This window comes from Octopus bimaculoides, chromosome 7 (assembly GCF_046866305.1).
Source record: "Octopus bimaculoides isolate indiv1 chromosome 7, ASM4686630v1, whole genome shotgun sequence".
NCBI lineage: Eukaryota > Metazoa > Mollusca > Cephalopoda > Octopoda > Octopodidae > Octopus > Octopus bimaculoides.
The window spans coordinates 38539324-38558363 of record NC_142934.1 but is presented as its reverse complement, the minus strand read 5'-3'; the positions used below and the strand labels follow the sequence as shown (position 1 = coordinate 38558363).

At 35.9% G+C, this 19040-nt stretch overlaps 1 protein-coding gene across 2 annotated transcripts in view; it reads right to left on the bottom strand.

Moving 5' to 3' along the window:
• LOC106876155 (PHD finger protein 24) overlaps positions 1-19040 on the bottom strand; it is a 58588-nt gene that overhangs the window by 20795 nt on the left and 18753 nt on the right. For both annotated transcript variants that reach the window (XM_014924581.3, XM_089355223.1), the window contains one exon: positions 12035-12113. In XM_014924581.3, coding sequence (XP_014780067.1) covers positions 12035-12113 — 79 coding nt within the window. The remainder of the gene's footprint in view (positions 1-12034; positions 12114-19040) is intronic.

Sequence of the window (19040 nt, the reverse complement as noted above, 5' to 3'; positions counted from 1 at the left end):
GGAGCAAATAATGCTCTACCCAACAAGGGGGAAAATGTCCTGGATTTCTGCTTCACAAAGAACATGGCACTCATCCATAATGTTGGAATGACACCAACGATTTTCTTGGGCTATAACTTAATAGAACTAACAATATATGGTCCGCAGAAGACTGAAGACATGCAGGCTACTAGAAGCACCCAACTCCTCTCCAGCCTGAACGTTCACAAAGCTGATTGGAAGGGTATTGAGAAAGATGTCATGGAACATAACTGGTCTGCCAGTCTCTCTACAGAAGATATTAACATAAAGATACAACACTTTATGACATCTGCAGTAAGTTTGCTCCAGAGAGAATGCCAAGCCAGCAGAAAAAAATAATACCCAGGGATAGGAGGATTCTAATGAGAAGATGAACAAAAATATCAAATCCTCTAAATGGGCCCCTAAAGGATAACAAACGATCCTACCTCAAACGAATATGCTCGAGATTGAAAATGAACTCAAATGCTCCCATGAAAAGGAGAGGGCAGGAAAGGAGACCAGGGCTGTCAAGAATATTAAGACAAACCCTAAAGCCTTCTATAGATATGCAGAAGAATCTGCTTCAGTATGGTACAAAATAGGGCCACTACTTGAAGAAAATGGCTCACTGACTGCAGACCCCCAGAGGATCAGTGAAATACTGAATGTGCAATATACTCCACTGGGACATTTGCAAGTAGCTATGCCTGATGAGTTCTTTGGCTCCACAGATCTACACAACAAAATGGCAATTATTGACAGCATCAACATAGAGAAAACTGATGTGATATTAACCATTGATGAGATGAGTTCAAACTCAGTAATAGGCCTTGATGGATTCCCAACAATCCTCTTAAAGAAATGCAAAGAGGCTTTAGTTAGACCACTTCAGATTCTCTTCCAGAGCTTTCTCACAACAGGGAGACTTCCCAAAAAGTTAAAGGAAAGCATTATATACCCTATTCATACAGGGAGTAGCAGAGCAGATGCTAAGAATTATAGACTTGTCTCTATAACTTCCCATGTCAGCAAAGTCATGGAGCGTATCGTCAGGAAGAATCTAATTGTGTTCCTTGAAGATAATGACTTGCTTCCTGACATCCAGTATGGCTTTCGCTCAGGCAGAAGCTGCCTTACACAGTTTTTGCAACACTGTGACTGGGTGTTAAAAGAATTAATGAATCACTCAAATGTAGATGTGATGTATCGCAACTTTGCAAAGGCCTTTGATAAGGTGGATCATGGGATGGTATGTCACAAACTACAGAGACTCAGTATGACTGGGAAAATCGGAGAGTGGTTGCATGACTTCTTAAAAGACAGAAACCAGGCTGTAGCAGCCAATGGAGCCCTCTCCACAGAGACATTAATAGAAAGTATTGGGGCCACTAATGTTCATGGTGACTCTTTCAGACATGCCATCAGTTACACAGATAGCCACACTTACTAGCTATGCCAATGACACAAAAGTAGTACAAGCAGTCAAGGAACCTTCTGATGCTAATCTTCTACAGAAAGACCTAGATGCTATATATTGAGTTGGCAACAAAGATCCTACTGTTGTTTTAAATTTAAATTTTTTAAAAGGTTTAATAAAAAATAACTAATTAATCAATAATGTATTCACCCTTGTTGTTTACAACTTCTTCTTAACGTTCAACAAGATTTTCAATACCTCGTTGGTTGATCATTTTCTTTTCGAATGTATCTTTCTATCTTTCACTCTTCTCTCTACCTCTGACTTCTTTGTTCTGATGATGTCTACCATTGGCAACGAGGCAAAGATATAAATTTTCCTCACCATGGTACAGAGAAACGATTGTAAACTCACTCTTACTCTCACCTTTCTTAACTAATTAAATAATGGCTTCCTAGCGCAAAAGATACAGTTCTTATTGTTATTTTTCCTCCATTTTCGTTTCATCTATATACATATATATACATATACACACACACACACACACACGCATATATATATATATATATATATACATACATATAAATATATACATACATATAGATATATACATACATATAAATATATACATACATATATATATATACATACATATAAATATATACATACATATAAATATATACATACATATATATATATATATACATATATATATATACATACATATATATATATATATATATACATACATATATATATATATATACATACATATATATATATATATACATACATACATATACATAGATACATATATATATATATATTTATACATACATATATATATGTACATACATATATATATATATACATACATACATATATATACATACATACATATATATACATACATATATATACATCATCATCATCATTTAACGTCCGCTTTCCATGCTAGCATGGGTTGGACGATTTGACTGAGGACTGGTGAAACCAGATGACAACACCAGGCTCCAATCTAATTTGGCAGAGTTTCTACAGCTGGATGCCCTTCCTAACGCCAACCACTCAGAGAGTGTAGTGGGTGCTTTTACGTGTCACCCGCACGAAAACGGCCACGCTCAAAATGGTGTCTTTTATGTGCCACCCGCACAAGCCAGTCCAGGGGCACTGGCAACGATCTCGCTCGAAAATCCTACAGGAGCCAGTCAGGCGGTACTGGCAGCGACCACGCTCAAAATGGTGCATCTCATGTGCCACCCGCACAAGAGCCAGTCCAGGGGCACTGGCAACGATCTTACTTGGCTTGCCGGGTCTTCTCACGCACAGCACATTTCCAAAGGTCTCAGTCAGTAGTCATCACCTCGGTGAGGCCCAATGTACGAAGGTCTTGCCTCACCACCTCAGCCCAGGTCTTCCTGGGCCTACCTCTTCCACGGGTTCCCTCAACTGTTAGGGTGTGGCACTTTTTCACGCAGCTATCCTCATCCATTCTCACCACATGTCCATACCAGCGCAATCGTCTCTCTTGCACACCACAACTGATGCTTCTAATGTTCAGCTTTTCTCTCAAGATACTTACACTCTGACGGGTATTCATATTGACATTACACATCCAACGGAGCATACTGGCTTCATTCCTTGCGAGCTTACGTATGTCCTCAGCAGTTACAGCCCATGTTTCACTGCCATGTAGCATGGCTGTTCGTACGCATGCGTCATACAGTCTGCCTTTTACTCTGAGTGAGAGTCCCTTTGTCGCCAGCAGGGGTAAGAGCTCTCTAAACTTTGCCCAGGCTATTCTTATTCTAGCAGCTACACTTTCAGTGCACCCACCCCCACTACTAACTTGGTCGCCCAGATAGCGGAAGCTATCGACTACCTCTAGTTTTTCACCCTGGAATGAGATAGAAGTTGTTTCCTGTTTGTTTACAGTCTTTATTGCACCTGAACATCTGCCACAAACAAAAACTAACTTGCTAGTTAACCTGCCTTTGATGTTGCTGCACCTCTTATGTGTCCATAGCTTGCACCGGGTACATCTTATAGAGTTACTACCTACTCCTTTTCTACATACTGAGCAGGGCCATCTACCTGAAGGGGTTTGTGTTTTATCTACCTTCCTACTTATTAGGATTTTGGTTTTAGCTAGGTTGACTCTAAGGCCCTTCAATTCTAGACCTTGCTTCTACACCTGAAACTTCTCTAGTTCTGATAGTGACTCCGCAATTAGGGCAAGGTCATCAGCATAGAGGAGCTCCCAGGGGCAACCTGTCTTGAACTCCTCTGTGATTGCCTGGAGGACTATGATAAATAAGAGGGGGCTGAGGACGGAACCTTGGTGGACCCCTACCTTTACCTGGAATTCATTGCTGTACTCATTTCCAACCCTCACCTTACTGGCAGCATCTCTGTACATGGCTCGCACAGCTCTCACTAACCATTCTTCTATCCCAAGTTTCCTCATTGACCACCAGATAAGGGATTGGGGGACCCTGTCAAAGGCTTTCTCCATGTCAACGAAAGCCAGGTACAGAGGTTTATCCTTAGCTAGGTATTTCTCCTGCAGCTGTCTCACTAGAAATAATTCATCAGTAGTGCTTTTACCTGGCACGAACCCAAACTGCATCTCATCTAAATTGATTCGCTCCCTAATTAGTTGGGCTATGACCCTCTCTGTAACTTTCATAACCTGATCTAACAGCTTGATGCCTCTGTAATTATTTGTATCTAAAGCGTCCCCTTTACCTTTGTAGCAGTTGACTATGATGCTGCTACACCAGTCATTGGGTATGACTCCTTCGTGTATCACCTGGTTCGTAATACGGGTGACTAGGCTATAGCCAACACTGCCAGATATTTTGAGCATCTCTGCAGTGATTCCTGATGGGCCGGGGGCTTTCCCGGTCTTCATACTCTTAATTGCTTTATCTACCCTGGTACTATCAACTCGGATAGCTGGTCCCTCTATTGGGTCGACATACGGCAGGCTCTCTTCCTCCCATTCATTCTCTTTATTAAGCAATCTATCATAGTGGCATCTCCAGACCTCTTTCTTTGCAGCCTCATTTAGTGCAAGCGTACCATCATCCATGTGAACACATTTCTCTCCGACAATATCACTATTCTCTCTCCTACACTGTCTTGCAACACGAAATACCTCGAGTCTTTGGTCCTCACGGCGCAGAACATTGGCAAATCTTTTCTTATCTGCTTCCCCTCTGGCTAAATAAACCTGTCGCCTAGCCTCCCTTCTGGCACATTGGTACAATTCCCTGCTACCACCGTTCTTCCAGTCCTTCCAAGCCTGTTTCTTTTGTCTAATAGCCCTGTCTACCTCCTTGTTCCACCACCACGTTACTCTGGGTCGGGAGGGGACCTTACACCACCCACAAATCTGGTCGGTGGCTTTCAACAGGTTGTCCCGCAGAAATCTCCAATTGTCTTCCACGTTGTATGATGCTATATCCCCTTCTATTTCGTTAAATGCTTCAAGTAACTTGTCTCTAAGTCTCTGTCCATTTGCAGGGTCTTTAAGCTTCCACACCCTTCTCCTCCAAGCCGGTCTAATTTTGGGCACCCATTTTGCCTTGATCCCAAAGTCGCTAACTACTAATCTATGTTGTGGGGTACATTCTTCGCCAGGGTAGGTTTTGGCATTTATAAGCCGCCAAAAATCCATATACATATATATACATACATACATATACATATATATACATACATATATATACATACATATATATATATATATACATACATATATATACATACATATATATATATACATACATATATATACATACATATATATATACATACATATATATACATACATATATATACATACATATATATACATACATACATACATATACATACATACATATATATACATACATACATACATATACATACATACATATATATATATATATATATATATATATATACATACATAAATACATATATATATATATATATACACACACATACATACACACCACATCAAGATTCTTTTGAATAAGGTACTTAAAGGCAAGGCAGCTGGTTAGGTCAGAATGAAATGCATACACAACAGTTACAGACGAATACCAACATTGGTACTGGGATATTGTTATTTGGGTAATAACATACATAATTAATTGAGCATAACTGAGTATATCATCAGCTCTTGAACTCTTCAGAAATGTCCATATTATCAAATATACAGTCCATAATATACTTTGGTTCATGTGAGGGGCAGGTTCCAAGACAGGTGAATTAGAAATATATAAGTTACAATTGATGGATAGGTGTCAATTCATTACAGCCATTTCTATTGAACTCTTTAATTGATCAATGAGTACATTATATCATTATAGAAAACTATTTTCTTCAAATGAATACATGAATTTTACAATCAAGCACATCTAAAAAAACATTTTAATCCTTGACAAATACATATTTTGTGATTTTTCAATCAGCGCTTATTACAGAATAAGAATATAACCGAAATAAAATAAATTCAAGTGGTTTAGTAGGAGGGGTATATTTCAGCTTTATAGTCTTAACAGGAGTTAGTTGGCTTGGTAGTAGGGAGAGGATAAAAGACATCCCAGAGTCTTTTCTCAGCAATTAAGAGAAAGGTGATTCCTTTTATCTAAGATACAATTTCACTAGAGGTTCAGTGGCAAAGAGTTAAATACAAAAAAATGAATAATTAGTTTATTACAGAGTATAAGTAGTCAGATACCAAGAGTAAACAACATGTTTAAAAGGCATTTAAAAACATGTAATTATAAATGTAGACCTAAATCTTCGTAGGGGTAACAAAGTAAATCATATTACAGTAATATTGAAGATGCAATATTTTAGGATAGATTATAAGGTTTTGTAGTATATTAAAGGCAGAGAGAAGATAAACTAGATCCTCATCGATCATCCAGCAGCTATTAACAGCTAGTATTTAGTTTGTTGCTATTATGTTAAACTGTCATATGTCCAAATTTGCCCAAATGCATTTTTTCAATTTCACTTGTATTAGCCAATTCTTTTGATGAAACTATCGTATCTCCAGCTGCTTCAGATGAAAATTGTCAAAGTGTAGTACAACAATTTAGCATTTTTCAAAAGTGCAGTAAGTCCCACATGCGATCATTTTGTAAAAATATTTCTGTCCGAAAATATACATGCATGGAGTTATGATTTTATGCGCCCAACAAAGTATTATTGTTAAGCTGAAACTGTTCCTAATGTAAAAAGAAATGGAATGGTGAAACTATTTCTTCGTTTTCAGAAAAAGCAATGTTTTGGACTTATGACAATTTTGCATAATAGTAACGAGTTGTATTTCCAGCTTAGTTAAAACAGGTATAATTAGTAAGCTATAAGTATGATAGGATACTAAAAAACAAAGAATAATTATGTAGACCTCAAAATCTTAGTAAAGGTAACAAACAAATTAAATCCTATTACATTAATATACTATGAAACATTATAATCTATCCTGAAATATTATATCTTTAATATTACTCTAATATGATTTACTTTGAACATATGAAACTATTAATAGCACATAATAACATGTATTGTATCTATTGAATAATATTAATCTCTCACCTGATGGAGTACTTTTTTTGATGATCTTACCATCATGGAATAGTACATAATATATGTGCAGGTATGTATGTATATATATATATATATATATATATATATATATATATATATATATATATATATATATATATTATTAATAAAATTATTAACAATATTCTTAGGGAATCAATTTTTGAATTTCTGAAAGATGTATGTTTTATATGACACAATAATCATTTTGAATTATAATTAAAATTAAAAATATACAAAATATAAATGTATATAAAAATATATGCGTAAGTGAGTGTAAATATAATTCGATTAAAATATTATGAAAGTCTAAAATGCATCTTACGATCATTTTGCGGATATTATTGCCTTTATAATGTAATCTAATATAAACAAGCATATTGGCAATAATTCCGCTCTTCAGAGATGTATAAAGTTATTATTATATATGTGAAAACGAATGGTATACATAATAAAATATGCTATAGGATGATGTTAATTAAAATATTAAAAAATATTAAGAATATTAAAAATATATACTGTCCTTTGAGAATTTGTAAATCCAATCCATCATATAATTTGGAAAATTCAGTTTTCCTTTGTAGATATTTTATATGATATATAGTTTTTGATGTTGGTATATTTTTCAGAATATTTGAGAATCACAGTACATTATTAGAGTAGAGTCCACCTTGTTGTTAGATTTATTGCGTTATTTCGCAATAATTAAATATATAATGTAATATTAGTAAATCCTATGAATCACATCCAATATTTAAATGTTCCATCCACTGCGTGTATTTCATTATTAAAAAATTTGGTTAGAATTGAGATAAGTATATATAGAAGTTTTTTTTATTTGTTAGAAGATTCCATTTCAAATTTAGATTTAATTTAATATGAATGTTATTATTACTTATAAAAGTAATATAATAGAATCTAGGTTCAAATTCTTAAGTGTTTAGATTTAACATATTTATTTTAAATTTAATTTAATATAATTATGAAAGTATTGTAAATTACTAGTATTTGAGTTCAATTATTAAGTGTCTAGATTTAACACGTATATATACCTAACACTTATATATATATATATATATATATATATACATGTGTATACATATATATATACACACATGCACACACATATAGACATATATACATACTTTTTTTACATATCAATACAAATGCTTATACAAATACACGTCTTTTTTTCTATTCTACCTTATTTTTGGATCTATTATAATATTTAAAGGTTTTGTAGTACCTATGTTTACATGATGATATCGCGTCTGACTTGCTATTTATTAGATTGTCAAATTTATATAGTAATATATGCAGTGATTCTAATGTGCATAAACGGCAATTATTTGATTTATGTGTATATGGTATGGCAGAATCTATTATTGACCAGTCTAATTTATAATTAATCTTGTTTTTATTGAGTTTCTGTATATATGTGGCTAATGAAGTTGTATTATTATTTATATTTGGTTTAAATGAATGTATATGCGCCAGATATCTTTGTTTAAAATTAGTAGAACTCCCTATGTATACCATTTTATGTGATTTATTAATTATTGTGATTATGCATTTATATACTATATTAAGTCTTTTACGATTGCCTTGTAAAGGGCATATTTTTTTATTTTTACATGAGCAATTTTTATTGTTTTTATATTTCTGTTGTGGTGAATAGTTATTATTATCCTTATTATTTTATGTGTGACTTTTGCTTTGCATTTGTACAAGTTGGATCCAAGTCTCACCCAGAGACCTCAAGAGACAACAAGTTAGAAGTTCATGTAGGTGTTATGCCTAGGGTACCATATATTTCGATTTGTACATAGTGTTGTTCTAGAGAATGTTTAAGAAACCATAAGAAAATTATGTGTTTGTTTTAAAATTTGAGATCACATAGACAGTAGGATATGGGCAATTCCCATGAGCACTATCTTTTGAACTTCAGCCATTTTGGGGTTTCCTGGTATCTGAGCTAGGTAGTAATCAGCCCGTTTCGCTGTCATTCCCAGGGCACCTATGACAATAGGTATTGTTTTAATCTTCAGGTTCCACATTTTGCTAATTTCTATTTCAAGATCTTTATATTTGCTCAGTTTTTGGTAGGTCTTGACAGATACGTTTATATCAATTGGGACAGTCATATCAATGAGGAGGCATGATTTTTGTCTGAAGTCTTTCAGTATGATGTCTGGCTTATTTGCATCTATCTTTCTGTCAGTTTGAATGATGAAGTTCCAGAGGAGTGCGATGTGATCATTTTCAAGTACTGGGGGTGGTTTGTGTTCCCACCAGTTTTTATCATGGAGCAAGTCCAGGTTTTTGCATATTACCCAGTGAATATATTGTGCAGCTCTATCATGCCTGTTGAGATACTCTGTAGGTGCAAGCAGACTGCACATGGAGACAACATGATCGATGGTCACATTTTGTTGTTGGCATATACGACATAATGGGGAGCTGCCGTTCTTTAATATGTTGGCCTGGTAGTTCTTTGTAGGTAGGCATTGATCTTGGGCTTCTATGATAAACCCCTCTGTTTCTGATTTCAAGCCAGAGGCCATTAGCCATTGATGGGTAAGGGCTTTGTCAATATCTGCATTATTTGCTCTCTTTGGGTATTTGCCATTGAGAGGTTTTCCATGCCATTTTTCAGTCATAATATCTAAGGCAGCAATTTTAGCACGGGTTTTCAAGCGCTTAACTTTTTCTGCAGGTGTTTCTAGTTCGTCTAATTCTTGAATTTGTTGCAATTGGAATTCACTTAGATATTCCTTTGCCTGTTTTATTATTATCATTATGATTATTATTATTATTTGTGGTGTATAAAGTATTACTTATTGAATTTGTTGTAGTGTTTATTATCTTGGAATTATATGTGTTTGCTGCTTGTGATTTATTGTTTCTATTTATATTGGGTTATATTGTTGGATTTATTGATGCATATTGTCTTTTTTCAGCATAACAAATTAACAATTTAAACTATTGTTTTAAATCATTAAATTTCATTATAGCAAATGTTTTTTATTTGTACTCATAAAAATGAGGAAGAGTTGCTTTTTATTCAGAAGTTTCCACTCAATACGAAATCTCTCAATCATATTCATAAAAATCTGTATACTGGAAGATTTACAGTAAATCCAGATACAGATACCCAAAGAAGTCTTTATACTAGAAGAGATTAGATCTTAGAAATATCTCTACTCACTTAATTTTAAACTTTTAAATGATATTCTGATCATCATCATCATCATCATCATTTAACGTCCGCTTTCCATGCTGGCATGTGTTGGACGATTTGACTGAGGACTGGCGAACCAGATGGCTGCACCAGGCTCCAATCTGATCTGGCAGAGTTTCAACAGCTGGATGCCCTTCCTAATGCCAACCACTCTGAGAGTGTAGTGGGTGTTTTCACATGCCACTACCACAAGGGCCAGTCAAGCAGTACTAGCAATGGCCATGCTCAAGTGGTGTTTTTTTACGTGCCACCTGCACAAGAGCCAGTCTAGCGGCACTGGCAATAACCTTGCTTGAATGTTTTTTCATGTGCCAGTAAGGCAACGCTAGTAACAAACACATTCAAATGGTGCTTTTTGCATGCTACCGGCATGGAAGCCAGACAGCTGCTCCAGCAGCGATCACGCTTGGATGGTGCTCTTAACGCTCCACTGGTATGGGTGCCAGTCATCGAATTTGCAAATTTGATTTGATTTTGATTTCACTTGCCTCAACAGGACTTTGCAAGCAGAGTTTAGTGTCCAATGAAGGAAAGGTATGCATAAGTGGGCTGGTTACACCCCTGGCATAAGCCACATGTTATGATCTCACTTGGCTTGCCGGGCCTTCTCATACACAGCATATTTCCAAAGGTCTCAGTCACTAGTCATTGCCTCGGTAAGGCCTAATGTTCGATTAAATGATAATCTGTATGTTGATTAATGCAGGGTGTGTGAAAAAAAATACTTCCTATTCATCAATCTTGATAACATTTCAGCAGCAAAAAAATCAGGGTCCACCAATTCAAGCCATGATCATAATTAAAAATCGAATGATAAAACATTAACTACATGAAGACACCATTATCACTTGCCTTACTTCATTAGCACCACATACATGCTTATGAAAAATGTGGGAGGTTTTTCTGCTGCAGCAAATTCCACAATATTTTAAGCTTCATAAAATATATACAAATCTAGAAACTGAGTTTTTATGACAAATATGAAATAGGAATTTTTACTATATGTATGATACATTTTGAACAATATGTCTAAGTTCAATTTTTCTTGGCTATTAAGGTCTCTTAATTAAATAAAAAGGGAAGTTGGTATGCTCGTGACATTTCTCAGGGCATTAAAAGAAATGGTCTCATCTGGCAAGTGAAACTGTACCAGTCTAGCAGAGTTTATGATTTGTTTTAAATGTTATAGTATACGCTGTATATAAAATAGAAGTGTGATTAATGTTTTGAAGAAGGTTGTGAGCTTTATACATTCTTGTGTTATATAAGAACATCATAGAAAATTTTGTGCAATGCAATGAGAGTAACAACTTCACAGATTCCATCAACTTTCTTTGAATTTAACTTTCAGAAAAAGGAACTAAATTCAGTGGCAATTTGATGAAACAGGTGTCAGGTTTACATAATCGCTGTTATTTACAGACAGAATTGTTACTACCATATAGTACTTACAACTAAATGGATTCTATCCCTGAAAACTTAATGATATAAAACACACACACACATGCATACACACACGTGCACACACACACGCATGCATGCATGCACGTACGCACACACATTTTTTTTTCTTGTTCTCCCTTGCTTTCATTATTTTGATACCAATTTTCAAATAGATCTACTGAAATGTAAATAAAGCATTATTTTAGCATCAGTGCACATGCTAGCACATGCACACACACACACATGTTAATACATACACACACACACGTGTGTATGCCATTAATGGAAACAAAAGGTACTATAACAAAAATTAGTGTTACCTTTTTGCATTCCAAACTTTTCAAACATCCTCATCAATGAATTATATTCCTCAATGGTAAGTAAAGCCAAAAGATCCTCCTATATAGTAAAAAGAAAGTGGGTTATATGCTACTTATGGACAATTTCTCTTTGCTATTTTGAAAGAAATTCAAGTCTGTGACTTGTTTTTGAGTTCTTGGTGAAATCGGTTCAGGTTTAAAAAGTCCACAATTGTAAACCTTAATTTTCCATCCCACCAAATTCTTAGACTCAGTTTAATGTAAAACTATTAAAAAAAGCAGAGAAGAAACAATCCAGTTTATTATTTCCCAAAGGCACCCTGAAATCATAGCAAGTACATCTAAAATTAGATAAGCAGCGTAATGATTAGCATTTATTTGACATACAGTCAGAGTTGTTTACTGTAATGTTACCAAATCATGTAACAGGCTCTGGCTTTTATTTTTGTTAATAGACTTAAACACAATAAGTTAGATAAAGCATCCTTGAAAATAGCCTTTGTAATCATCCTCTCGGAAATTGCAACAAGTGTATAACAAACAGGATCTATAAAAGATGTTCAGCATTATAAAGTGCTCATAGATTGTTCATTATATATAGCAGATAAGTGTTTATCTTATCTTCATTGTTTATATAATAATTTTCCATGCACAATATTTAAATATTTAGACTACACACTGAATATATATTTATCAAGAGGATGCAGAATCATAAATTACAAGATTTGTGGTGGAACAGCTCATTAAAGCTCCATAAATCACCCCTCTTTTTTATCTTTTGCTGTTTCCATTTAGTTTTCTTTGAATTAGGAACATTTCATCCTATGATATTTGATTAAATTTTATCCTCATTTTGGATAAGATTGACTCGTTTGTTATAAATCTGATTTACTTTTTAGATATCTGATAGCATTTTTCCTTTTTGAACTTTTAGTTTTATAATTGGGTTTTCTGTTTCTAGAAAATAATGTTTTTGGTGGAGATTAATTGTTAGGTAAAATAAATCTGAATGAAAGATGTGGATAAAATATATGTAATTCCAAGATATAACTTGATGAAAAAGAAACTATGTTCAATTGAATCTGAGACACTTGTACCTACCTACTCGCCACAATTTTACTGAAGCTTTTAGCAAAAATTAATCTAAGTACCTTATGATACAATCCTTGGTATTTAAAGGAAACAATCAGAATTTCTAACTTTCTGAAGGACAGACATTCAAATAATTGCAGCCAATGACACAGTTTCTATCAAAGTGCTTATACCGAGAATACTGCAGGCACTGCTTCTTTATCGTTGGTGTCAAATATAACTGGGAGTTTGAATCAAGTATTTAGGGAGTAAAATGGTTTGAAATCTAAAATACTAATACTGCAGCAAGATGGGGGTACTAATAATATGTTTAATGTTTTATACTTCTACTCTAATTAGTGTACTTATTCTGAAACTTCATCTGTAGGAATATTAAATCAACCTCAGTAACCAGGATAAAAGAGTAAATAATAAAATATAATTTCCTTCCAGAATATAAGGTGACAAATTTAAGAGTTTAAATTTGAAATATTCAATGAGTGAAATAATAGATTCTCACTATTGCTTCTGTATTGATATCAATTTCAAATACTACCTAAGACTACATAAACTCTACAAAGTCAAAGTAGTAGATATTCTTTTCCTTTTTCTTCTAGGCACAAGGCCCGAAATTTTTGGGGAGGGGGCCAGTTGCTTAGGTCAACCCCAGTACACAACTGGTACTTAATTTATTGACCCCATAAAAGACGAAGACTGGTGTGTAAACAACAAACAGATGTATTAGTTTAACGCTTGGGAAGTGAGAAAGTCTTTTACATTTCGAGCCTATGCTCTTCCACAGAAAGGAACACAGAAATAAACAGGGAGAGAAAATAAAAAAGGTTTAGTGGCTAGCGATCTATCATGGCAAATGTCGGACAGAGGGGTCACATAGGAGAGCTAGGAAAAAGGGGACATGATAAAGTAGCAGTGATCCCAAAATGAAGGTGCACATGCATGTGGAAGGGGGCTGGTGACCTTGGTGTGCGTGTGTGCATGTGTAGGTGTGCAGATGATGGTGTGGGTGCTGGGAAGTGGTCAGTACTAGTGTGTGTGGGGTGGTGCTGTGTGGCATGGTGGTGTGGTGGTGTGGTGGTGTGTGGTGTGGTAGTGTGTGGTGTGGTGGTGTGTTGTGTGGTGTAGTGTGGTGGTGTGTGGTGTGGTGTGGTGGTGTAGTGTTGTGGTGTGGTGGTGTTATACCCATACATACACACATATATATATGTATATATACACACATACCTATATATATACATACATACACATTTATATATACATACACATACACACACACACACATATATATACATACATATTTTTCTTTTCTTTTGTTTCAGTCATTTGACTGCAGCCATGCTCGAGCACCACCTTTAATCGAGCAAGTCAAGCAATATTGGGAGGACAAACACAGATATACACACACACACACACATGTATGTATGTATGTATGTATGTATATATATATATATATATATATATATATATATATATATATATACATATATATATATATACATATATATATATATATATATATATACATATAGACCTTTGACCCAACCCCCAACCTGACACATCCATACTCGTTTGTCTGGCCAAACCTGTCCTCTCACTCAACTGCTTCTTGTTTGCTGGTCTAGGGACCATGGGAACAAGAATGGGCTCCAACTATGCGAACCTGTTTGTTGGCTATGTTGAGGCCCAAATATTCTCAAGTTTCACTGGTCCCACTCCTGAACTATACAGCCGTTATATTGACGACTGTATTGGTGCGACGTCACTCTCCTATGAACATCTAGACTCCTTCCTCTCCTTTGTCAAATCTTTCCATCCTGCCCTCCACTTCTGCACTATCTCTGACACCTTTGTCAGAGATTTCGGTCAGCATTCATCACTCCACTCTCACCACCTCTATCCACTACAAACACACAGACTCACACTCATACCTCAACTTCTCCTCCTTTCACCCTAAACACACCAAGCTTTCCATCTCCTATTCCCAATTCCTCCTTCTATGCAGGCTCTGTAGTGACGACCATGACTCTGAGACTCAGTCTCAACCCATGGCTTGCCACTTCATCCTACATAGATATCCCCTCACCATTATCCACACTGCCCTTGCCAGAGCACATTCCATGAACCATGCATCTGCTCTCTTTCCTCGCCCCATCTCCTGTTTCCCCTCATCTCACCACCCTGCCTCTCCAACGCACCATTCTCTGAGCCTTCTGGTGACTCAAGTCCGACCCCTCTACTTCGCACATCTTCCCTATAACCAAATACATATGCATGCTTACAAAACAGACATCCACATAAAAACATATCTTGGTCCTGATGTATATACACAAACAACTTTTTAAAAATTGCTGAGTGTATAATGATAAAAATCGGATAAAAGACATGCAAAATGGAACACCCTGTATCAAATTATTTATAAATATAACGATTAAATGGGTTTGTAAAATACAATAAAATGAAATTAAAATAAAATCTTAAACATGAAAATACTATATACATATAACAGTCGAAAGTTTTCTTAAGAAATACATCGAAATATATACAATATCTTTGCGATGCGAAATAAACCATGCATTACAAAATACAAATCCAACAGTAGGATTATAAACTAGTTCAAGATTCAAAAAATATATTCTATGGTCCCGGGTTCAGTCCCACTGCGCGGCATCTTGGGCAAGTGTCTTCTACTATAGCCTCGGGCCGACCAAAGCCTTGTGAGTGGATTTGGTAGACGGAAACTGAAAGAAGCCCGTCGTATATATGTATATATATATATGTATGTGTGTGTGTATGTTTGTATGTGTATGTTTGTCCCCCCCAACATCGCTTGACAACCGATGCTGGTGTGTTTATGTCCCCGTAACTTAGCGGTTTGGCAAAAGAGATCGATAGAATAAGTACTAGGCTTCTAAAGAATAAGTCCTGGGGTCGATTTGCTCGACTAAAAGGCGGTGCTCCAGCATGGCCACAGTCAAAAGACTGAAACAAGTAAAAGAGTAAAAGAGTATCCATATGGTATTTTGTCAGCTGACATTTAAAATTTTGTTGCATGTCTGCAGGAAATTCGAGAGTTCACATCTTTGATTCAAAGCGCTACTGTCCTGGAATAAAATATAGAATTTTTCCAAAAGACATAAATTACATTTGATGGGTCTTTTATGCGCACCATGGCTGTAAGGTGATGCTTTATCTAAAATTCTCCATGTCACGTTGAAAGGCTGGGTTTCATTTTCTTTTAATTCCCAGACATATTTTGCCAGGCTGGTCTTTGTCCTATTTTCGGGGTATCAGAAGGAATTTCTATGAGAATAAAATCGAGTCTTGAAAGAATTTTCAGTAGCCCCTGTGTAAGTTCTATATTCGTGTGAGCCATCTATTTGCACTTTGGCTCTATACACAATTCCTTCCTCTGGACATTTTCCTTCCAACGGACAGGCAATTGCAATTCTTTAGAAAAGAATCGGCACTATGGCTATTTGCAATTATCTTATTGTGTTGGTTAATGAATGAGGTGCAGTTTTTGCAACAAGAATAGCTAATCTTAAGCGTTCTTCTATTAAATATTCTATAAAACTTATGGCTAGGTTGAAAATGTCTAGAGACCAATTTTAAGAATTCCCTACCTATATTTGTTTTTACGGCCATATTAAAAGCTGGGTTGAACCATAAAACCTTCCTAGTCCTAGTTCTACGTGTTGCTAGCATTAAGTTGGTTATATTGGATCTTTTCAGAGAATCCACTATTCCTTAATGCGCTATTGTAATAAGGTGCAGCATTTTGAAATGCTGTCTCATCTGAAGAAATTGACGATATTCGTCTACCTACATTACTGACTTGGTTCCTAAGAATAACTGGCGGATGATTGGCTTCTTTGCTAATATAAGATAGCTTATCATTAGGCTTACAGTAAGGTTTGAATTTATCTGACTGTAAATCTAAATTTATATCTAAGAAATCTACACTTTTTAGGTTAGCATTTATCATAATTCGTAAGCCCATCCTTTGGAAGAAAGCAATTAGATCCTTCCTAAGCTTATCTAATTCATGGCCGTTTAATTTATGGTTGACTATAAGGCCGTCATCCCTATATAATCCTGCGTCTATAAACAGGAATTCTAGCTTTAGATTATATAAGATATAGGCTCCTATGAGCACACATAACTCAGCCCCGTCGTATGCCCTCATCGGTACATCGAAAAGAGAATCCTCACTCTTTTTGACACAGGTAGAATCCTTGTAAGAAAGAAGTGATTTCCTCGCATGTATGATAATATCTATTTCCGAGATATTGATGTTGACATACTGCTTGGCGAAGTTTAATGCTTTTAGGAGCAAAGGCCTGGATATTGATGGGTAAAATTTAACAATATCAAATTGTGTAAATTTGTAGTCATGCTTATGGCTAATCGCTTTAAACCAATCTATTACTGACTTGTAAAGTAAAAGAATTTGAATAACACCTGCTTTTAACTACATTTATTTATTTATATATTTGCATATATATATATATATATATATATATATATATATATCTGTGTGTGTGTGTATCATTATCATCATCGTCGTCGTTTAAGCCCGCCTTTGCATGCTGGCATGGGTTAGGTGGTTTGACTGAGGATTGGCAAGCCAGAACACTGTACCAGGCTCCAATCTGATCTGGCAAAATTTCTACAGTTGGATGCCCTTCCTCACAGCAACCACTCCGAGAGTGTAGTGGGTGCTGTTTACGTGTCGCCACCACAGGAGCCAGTCAGAAGGCACTGGCATCGGCCATGTTCAGATGGTGCTCTTTAAGTGCTACCAGCACAAGAGCCAGTTGAGCAGGGGCTGGCATCGACCGTGTTCGGATGATGCTTTTTATGTGCCACCGGCACAGGGAGCCAGTCATGTGGCACTGGCAACGACCCACGCATGCATAGTGCTCATTGCATGCCACCAGCACGGGAGCCAGTCAGGCAGCACTGGCATCGGCCACAACTACAATTTCCATTTGATTGTGATTTGATTCAATTTTTATTCTGATTTTGATTTTACATGATTCAATAGGTCTCCTCAAGCACAAAATGTTGCCCAACGATTCAAAGGTACTTTTTGAATGGGCTGGTTATGCGACACTGGTGTAGGCTACGACTATGATCTCACTTTACTTGCCGGGTCTTCTCAATCACAGCATATCTCCAGAAGTCTCGGTCCTTCATCATATATATATATATGTGTGTGTGTGTGTGTGTGTGTATACATATATATATACAAATATACATACGTATATATACATACATAAAAACACACATATATACATACACACACGCACATATATATACATATATACAGTGCTGGTGGCACATAAAAAGTACCATTCGAGCGTGATCGATGCTAGTGCCATCTGACTGGACCCTGTGCCAGTAGCACTTGAAAAGCACCCACTACACACTCGGAGTGGTTAGCATTAGGAAGGGCTTCCAGCTGTAGAAAGCTTTCCAGAACAGACTGGAGCCTCATTGTAGATTCCTGGTTCACCAGTCCTCAGTCAAACCGTCCAACCAATGCCAGCATGGAAAGCAGATGCTAAACGATGATGGTGATGATGATGATGTATAATGATATATATAATTATGATAGATTGTTACACTATTCAATGTTCAGGTAAACTTCGTCACCCACTCGCTCACTCTCTCTTTCCTCTCACTCACTCACTCTCTCTCTCTTTCTCTCTCACTCTCTTTCTTTCTTCCACTCTCTCTCCACACACAAAAATGAAACTCATTTCGGCACCAAAAATTGCAAAGGGAAAATGCTTTAGTGTTTTTGAAATCTATTCTGAAATCTGGGATTATTATATATATTGTATCCAGTAATTCTAAGAGGTAGGAAAAAGATATTTTTGTTTTACTATTATACTTTTACTTCACTTCACAC